The sequence below is a fragment of the Dicentrarchus labrax genome, unplaced genomic scaffold (genome assembly GCF_905237075.1).
Source record: "Dicentrarchus labrax unplaced genomic scaffold, dlabrax2021, whole genome shotgun sequence".
Classification (NCBI taxonomy): Eukaryota; Metazoa; Chordata; class Actinopteri; family Moronidae; genus Dicentrarchus; species Dicentrarchus labrax.
Genome location: NW_026136723.1, coordinates 6,498,172 through 6,506,562, shown reverse-complemented (window position 1 = coordinate 6,506,562; position 8,391 = coordinate 6,498,172). Strand labels below are relative to the sequence as shown.

The 8,391-nt window shown below is 39.4% G+C and overlaps 1 protein-coding gene across 1 annotated transcript; it reads right to left on the bottom strand.

Moving 5' to 3' along the window:
* Window positions 1–3,963: 3,963 nt before the first annotated feature.
* LOC127357749 (replication protein A 32 kDa subunit-like) lies at window positions 3,964–8,354 on the bottom strand. Its single transcript, XM_051390159.1, has 8 exons — window positions 8,091–8,354; window positions 7,899–8,000; window positions 6,350–6,463; window positions 6,165–6,233; window positions 5,966–6,073; window positions 5,645–5,770; window positions 4,560–4,654; window positions 3,964–4,365 (listed from the first exon to the last, which is right to left on the bottom strand). Exons 1-8 carry the CDS (start codon window positions 8,232–8,234, stop codon window positions 4,284–4,286), a joined length of 840 nt encoding a protein of 279 aa, XP_051246119.1. The 5' UTR covers window positions 8,235–8,354; the 3' UTR covers window positions 3,964–4,283.
* Between the last annotated feature and the right edge of the window lie 37 nt (window positions 8,355–8,391).

Here is an 8,391-nt window from a genome sequence, read left to right as displayed (position 1 = left end):
GTTCTAATTAAAATACACTTCTAGCCAAAACAAAGACATGATAGTAATGTTAAATAACTTGCTACCACACAATATATATTCATGTAGTGAATGTAGAAATTAAAACTCACCTGGAGCTTTCATTTCCTGTTCACATACAAACGGACAAAACACAAATTAAATTATAATCACCAAGCATTTATAAAAAATGCTGCAAAGTGAGAAAACACAACCAAATACATTATAGACACAAATATTGTAATATTTAATGTTATTTTGTAAGTTATAACATTAACATGTGAAGATGTTGGTTCAGTGGGGATGCTGGATGAAGAGGAAATGTCATTGGGTCAGGGAAAACATAAGACCCATCATCCAGGGATCATACACGCCCATACCAAATGATGAAATAGAGTTCGGCCATCAGTTTTATGAAACACCTTGTTATGGAACAGAGTGCTGTCTAGGGGAATACTGACCTGACAGACGTGCTTCAGAAAAGGCCAGAGGGTGACCAAAGTCATTAGAAGACATTCTCTGGGGACTGTGAAGACCATTACAAAGCAATCTCGCAGGTCAAGAAATCTTGCAAATATGTTCATACCTGGTTCCAAACGGCCACACACAAAGGAGGGGTGAAAATCTGCTATCATACCCGCCTGCACCACATTGCTCTCTCTCTCTCTCTCTCCACTTTGTTGTATCTACACGAAGATACGAATCGTACAAATGGGAAAAACGCACACTTATGGACAGTTTGCCCTCGAAAGCATTCATGGTGTTGCACTGAGTTGTAAAAATGATTGAAGTAGTTGTGTAAAACGGCCTTACTTACAAAAAAGACCCAACCCCTACAGATTCCACTGTCAAAAGGGGGTTCTAAAGTGCTGTTAAGATGATCCAAGAAACACTTGGCTGGAAGCACAATGATGCATTTGTAATGCTAGCTGGGGGAAAAACAGCACAACAGCACAACAGCAACAGATGGAAAATAGATTGAAACTGCAAATGGTTAAGATGAATTGTGAAAAGGGGTTACACTAACAAACTCTGGCTGCTCTGTAAATTGTTACCGCTGTTATTTGAGGGGTTTTTTTAACACTCATTTCATGCCACTGGGTTTTCTATATGAAAACAAACAACAGCACTTCCTGTTGGAAAGGTTATGGGCATGGACAGTTCAGAATTCATTTATCTTTAGTAAGTTGAGCAAATGCGCCACTTGCTGGAGAACTAATTAACACCCCTCACAGGCAACAGAGGAACCAGGCTTAACGAGTAGGGCGTGGCTGCATGAGACCAAAAGAATCCAAGTGACCTATTTACAGACACACACACACACACACACACACACACACACACACACACACACACACACACACACACACACACACACACACACACACACACACACACACACACACACCACACACACACACACACACACGAATAAAGAACATTAGAGTCCTTGACCCTGATCCTATGACACCCAACCACTCGCTGATGGGACAGCCAGGTGGGTCATTGCGTCAAGTCGTCTACCGTGAAACCAAGCTTTAGAGCAGACGCCACTGGTGTCTGGCAGACCATTCCTGGTCCAGATTGAAGTGGCATTCTACGCAGGCTGACATGTCAAAGGCACTTTGGGGCGGCTGTGGCTCAGAGGGAGAGCGGGTCGTCCACAAATCGGAAGGTTGTTGGTTCTATCCCCAGCTCCTCCGGCCAAGTATCCTAACGAGTAGAGACACCTCAATAAAGAAGATAGAAGGTCATCAGTCTCCAGTCTTGTGTAATGACCAACACTCAGTGGCACCAGCTTACAACAGAACTTAAAGATCCATCAACTACACTTCCTGTTTAACCACACATTTGGTTACTGAATTAAAAGCTCTCTAGATTCCTGTGAACTGCCTGGGGTCGCTCAGCACAGGCAGCCAGGCCTTGCTGTGGTGATATGCAATCAGTTGCACTTGCATAATATCATTTCAGATCGCCCACAACGAGACACACCCATTAACACACTGCTGCAGGTGGGAGATAGGTGTCCTCAGCCCATAAAGCAGCTTTGCCTACCACACATAAATAAATATAAAAGAAGATATCTCTACAATGTATTGCCGGTAGAGTATTCAAAAGCCAGTTAAGAGGGTGTCCCATTGGATTACTTTAGAAACAGGCAGCAAAAAGCATGTCAGGTCTGATAGAATTCTCTCTGGGCAAACTGGGCTTAGGTATGGTTTGACCTGTAATTGAACCCTTGATCCATAGTTGCCAATATTGTTCACTGACATCAATATTAAGGAAAGCGTAGCATGTCTACAAGACATTTGTAGACACCAAGAATCACATTAGTCTTCATATAAAGTAGGCCTGCTGCCATAACTCACATGATGGGCAACTGTTGGGCTTCTAAGCTTGTATGTGCCCAATTCTGTTTACAGCTCATTTTTATGACCTATATAGGCTCAGTTCTCCAGGGATACTCACGTGAGTAACATAAACATCTCATCCAAACAGACTGAGAAAATGAGCCATTATTAGGAAAACTACACAAACACACTCAGTTCCAGACTCTTGAAGCCATTGACAGCCTGTGTGTACCATGCCAACTGCAACACACTTGCATTAGATCAGCACTCCCAAGACAATAAGTTAGCATGTGATGGAAGAGAACCAACAGTTATTAAGACAGCTTCTTTATGGGGCTTCGTTTGCTCTTCTCTGGGGTATTATCTCACAAATGACACATTTAAATGTAGCTGTTGTTGTGTTTGTACTACTTTTTAACTGAAATTTAAACTACATGTTTGAGTTCATGAAGCATGAACATATAATTTTGGTCTTGCCTTGTTAGTGATAGAATTCAAAACTTTAAATTAAATTCCACTAAACACATATTTGGTTTAGAATAACTTACATGATATTTTTGCAGTTTATTGAATGGAAACATTTCCCTTTTCGGAGAGAAAATGTTATTCATTTCAGAATTTTGGTAATAATAATATTATTATTTATATAGCCTCACAAAATTAAGAACACCAAAATATAATAATAAGAGCAGAATAGAAGCCATCATACTAAAATGAAAAAAATAAAATAGAAAATGAAATAAAACAGACTTGAGAACCCAATTGACGACGTGGTTTCTTGTTAATAAGCTCCCAAGCCTTCTGACTATCATAGCGGTGCTTAACCTTCATCCTACCAACATAGCTAACATACAAGCACTACAGACTGAGGGTCCCTGTGGAACCCAAGCATAAACTACTGTAAGAAACAACCAGCATAGCAAAATATTAACTTATTTCTTATTAGTTATGTGATCAATGTCATCTGAAAACCCAACAGAGATTATTTTAGGAAAGTTAGTTAATATGCAAATTGTGTAAAACTAAAATAGACAGAGCACATGAGGAAATCTGTTTCTTGTCTCCTTCAAACTGACTTATAGAGTGCCCCCTCCCCCTGATAGTGTGTGATACTTTAAATTAGGACCCATGGCACAAATTAACTCAAACATGAGCTCAATAAAATGTTCCATCTAATAAAAACGGCACAGGCAGAATTGGGTGCTTTTGATTGGGATCCTGCAGGACCCAAATACACTGATATTATTAAAAAGTACAAATTAAAACAAAAAACAATTAAATAAAGTCTACGCGAACACCCTGAGTGGAATATTAGAATAAAGCACCTGTTGAATAGGCCAAAGAGTATACTCTCTGGGGTCTGCAGGTACCCCAGTCACTAGGATGAGGGTTTAACTAATGCAGGAGCTGCTGCTGTCTACCCAACATGCAAACTCCAGTCAAAAGGTTAGTTCGGCTTTGCCTTCACCCACTTGTTTTCTGTCTTGAATTCTGGGAAACTGAGGACTGCACCGAGGCAGACCCATTTGGACCGTAGTTCTAAAGGAAAAAACAGGCATGAAATACATTTTAAACTTCTCTTTATGTCCAACAATCATGACATATTTGCAGGGTACCCACAAATTTAGCACACAAATAAATTAGAAACAAAACGTTATATAGAAATGATCAAACATAAGGAAGCCTGAGCAACACATCAGTGCAGTAATTCTTTACAGGCAACAAATGATAGACTATAAACTATAACAGGTTATCTATCTGTGTTCATTATACATGAGTCAAGACAGACAGCAACCAGCTACAGTACGTCATTAATAAAAAAAACACATTTAACCAAAATAATTCGATTTATGTCACACTAAAATGTGGGTACATCCTGATCAGCTGTGATCCAGGACTGAAGTCTTGATGTTTCACTGGCCTCCAGGCGGCCCGCTAATGATCTGATGATTTGAAATGATGGTCATCGATGGTGGTGAACACATGACCTTCATTTACCAGAAACGCTAAGGAATCTCTGCACACACAAAAAAAAAACCAATATAGATAAATAATAAGTATATAGTATATGGAGTGATAGGCTACTAGCAATATCCAATCCATCATCACTGAACATATGCTAAAATATTAGTATGGACTGGGCCTGTATAGTGGCTGCATCCACAGATTACATATAGTACAGTAGGTATAGTGAGGTTAGGACTGAAGTACCTGATGTCTCTTATACTCAGGTGGTCCAGCTGTATCTTCAGGTCACGTAAACTGATGCCAACACCGACAGAGAACCTCCTGATTACATGCAACACCTCACACAGGAATCATGAAATTAACTTCCAACCCTGTTCTGCCGTCACATAGCATTTCCCAGAGACAGGTTCAGTTTAGATTTTCAGTCAGCACCATGGCTACCTCACTGTGGACGGTCTTCATCGTGAATTATTTTCTGCTGTTGAGTCTTCCAAATGCAGTAATTATTTTGCAAAAAACACTTTATAGTTATTTGTAGATTTATATTCATTTGTAAATATTGTATAATATAATTTGATAGTACAGTAAGCTCCACAAAAGGAATATCCATTCCCCCCACTGTACTGTGAGTAACTGAACAATTCTTTCTCATGCTTGCAGCAATGAGCTGCTGTACTTCAGTTTTTCATTTTAACATGAAAATGATCTCCAACAACAAATGTTCTTTGTTTCAGCAAGGTTTCTGCAGCTTTCAACATCTCAAATTTAAGACCCTTTTAAAAGACCATTATGAATGCAATTTTTACATCCATACTGGCAAAAGATGTACAAAGGATATGAAGGAAGTTCAGTATTGGTTCCATTTTTTTAACCAGGTTTTGTTTTGTAGTTGTTGTGTGATCAACATTTTTTTCCCCCAAAACACTAGACTGAAAAATTTAACTTTATATAGGTAACATTAACTTCATTATCCAATCAATTAGACCTGACCTAATTTAAGACCTGTCAAAATCCTATTTAATGACATTTTAAGGCCTATTATTCAGATTATTGGATATTAATTGTTTTTATATTCTTTTGTCAAGAGGAATGCTGTGTCTTTTACTGCTAAACAAATCTACCTGTGGGTACAAATAAAGTAACATTAAGCAATTATAACTCAAACTCTCTAACCTTCAGATTTAATAACAAGTTGGTAGTTTAGTGGTGGCCATGCAACTGTGGTGTAGTTAGTATGTTAGCTTTTTACTCCTTTTGCCTAAATATTGCTGCTGGAAAGTATGAAAACAAGTCTGCTTTGGGTGAAGTGACCCTTTAAACCCACGAACCTGACCCTGGATGGTGGAAAGACCGTTTGGTAAGACGCCTTCAGGATGCCCACCACCACCACCACCGTGACTGAGGACTCTTCCAGACTGCGGGACAGTAGTGGGATTCATATTCACATCAAATGCCTGGAAAAACAATAACACACCATTTACAAAATATTACAAGCTTACAGTAGGAACATTCTGCACCTAAAGTGATTCAAACTCAAGCATGAAGGACATTAACATGTCAAATTCTGAGTTTCAGTGGAGAATGTCTGCATCTCGCAGTCTGCAGTACAAATCTGCAGTTAAATCACAGAATAATTTGTGCTCCTGTACCTTTCCAAAAAGCTGCATATGGGCTTGTACCACTTCCAACATGTGGGATGTGATTTCATTCAGGTCCTTGATGCAACGGATATCCATTGCCAGCAGTGACCTTTGACCCTAAGGTAACATAAAGGATTGAGTCTTATATAGTATATTGTCACAAAAATCAGCTACAATGCTCATCATCTCTAAACTCTGTTTTACTTACATTGAAACTGCGTAGACTTCCAGTAACCTTCACATATGTTCCAGGGGAAAGCAATGTCTGAGCGCAGTCCTGTGGGAAACAGAAATTTGACACTGACTATTCACGGGTATATCGCAGTTTGCAGCGTTCATTTGTTTTCTCAAATTCTCTTGTAGTTGTGGACAGAGCCTGTTGATGCTACTGGCCTGTGTGTCAACCCACTGCCTCACACTTAAAGGCGGACCAGTCATGTCATCCACAGAGTACTGGACGTTCGTCACAAAGGGCGCAAATCCTCTGATGATGCCCACTAAAGACACCTGCAGTGAGAGGAAGCACAAGCAAAGAAAACTCAGCACAAGTTAAAAAGACATTAAAATTCCATTGAAGAACTTGGCAATGTATGTGTTGTGCAAATAAACAAGGCAGCTTTCAACTGCCAGGTTTTTTTTTAAATGGAGTTTAAAAATCTGGACATTTTCACATTCACTATATACACTCTAGAGAGAGTTGCACAGGATCTACCCAAGTCACATTCAAGTCCTAAACTTTGTGTTTCGAGTCCTAATCAAGTCATTATTTGAGTTCATTTCTGACATTTGAAACAGCTCATAGCTCTCGTATCGCCTGAAGATCCTTTTAGCGGGTGCTGTAGAGCTTTCAGTCATATCACATGATCTTCAGCAGATGATGGACTATTTGTACACACATTTCCTCCTGTTTGCACAACATGATTGGCTTCTATCAGATTGATTTTAACTCTGTTTGTTGACAAGAAAATGAAGAGTTGGAAAAAAAAGAGCTTTGGGTCAGTCCATCACTTTGGTCCTCATTTAAATATCTCAACAACTATTATTCAGTAAAATGGTGTGACATCTAGGCCTAGTAGTTCAGTGGTTCTCAACTAGGGGTCCTTAACCAGGTTCCAAGGGGGTCCCCAGAAAAATGAAGGCTATATTAATTTCACTATTATTCCATGGACTACCAATGAGAGTCCAATAAGAATGAATCAGAATGACTATTCTGTTCATAGGTTTCACTCTCTTCACTTTTAATCCACATTATAGACATCATCTTATCAGATACAGGTCTGGCTGCCTTATGTTTATCAGTTTGGGGGTCCTTGACACCACTGGACTGCATGAACTAACACATTGTGTACAGACAGGTGTGATTCCTAGAGGAAGTACTTCTGACTTTTCATCAAACGTCGACCTCATGGTGGTTTTTAGTGAAACATCTGGACAATTATTTGATGGACTGCCATGGAATTTGTGACATGATTTCAAAAATGTAATCTGGCCTTTAAGATTATTTTAAATAATTTTTCCTAGTTGTTTCATATCAGTTTAAACAATATTCCTGAATATGCCTTCATGTTACTGAGTCCAGGCTGAGGACCGAAGGTGACCATGCTTTAATGTATTCTATCACGCTGTCTAACATTTTATTAGTATTATTGTTCTTATCATAAATTAGCTAGGTATGGTATTATGGTGTTTAATTTCTATGTTTTTAATGATGGTGAAAATGGTAAACACATTGTCATCACAATAATCATGATCACAGGCATGGCTGTTGACTGATCTTTGGGAGGATACCAAGTTAAGATAAAAGTCATTGGTGGTTAAGTTGACTTGCAAGACTCTTTAAAAATGTTGTCAGGTGTACTGTCAGCACATTCCTGACATTAGTCTATACCTCAGGTGCATGACTACACAGTGATATACAGTCGTGTAGAATTGCTACTCGTACCTGGTTCAGTTCCCAGTGGCACATGGTGAAGGTATCGTTGCTGACTTGAGAAGCAGACAGTAGCTGAGACACTGTGCAGGGCAAAATCTGAAGAGTTGCCCTCTGTGGAGAGATCAGGGTGAAGGACTCCATTACAGTCACACATTTTCTTCAGATGCTTCCATTGCATTTATCAACAGAAGATAAACGCACCTTTGATATCCCTGCTTTGTGGCAGGTCATCCCACCAGGGGACTGACTACAAGCTGTGTAGAAGCAAAATATGCAAACCGCATTAAGACATAAAAGGAATCCCAAGCTCTTTTTTTGTAATGCTGACTTACCTTGGTTCCACATGACAAAATATGTTCAAATTGAACTGTCACGTGGGCAGCTACATGTATTCTTCAGTAATGTAGGACCAAAAACTACCTTCACTGGCAGCTTCTTCAAGTCCAGGCAGTCAGGTGAATTGAATTACAGCAATTACCCATGTTGCATTGCAGGACCAAAG

Bases quoted from the DNA above. Each gene is read 5' to 3' on its own strand.
- LOC127357749 (XM_051390159.1), bottom strand. From the start codon at position 8,234: ATGTGGAACCAAGGTAAGTCAGCATTACAAAAAAAGAGCTTGGGATTC. The intron at 8,001-8,090 runs GTGCGTTTATCT...ATCTCTCCACAG, and splicing joins ACAAAGCAGGGATATCAAAG to AGGGCAACTCTTCAGATTTT. The intron at 5,771-5,965 runs GTACAGGAGCAC...TTGTTTTTCCAG, and splicing joins ATATGCAGCTTTTTGGAAAG to GCATTTGATGTGAATATGAA.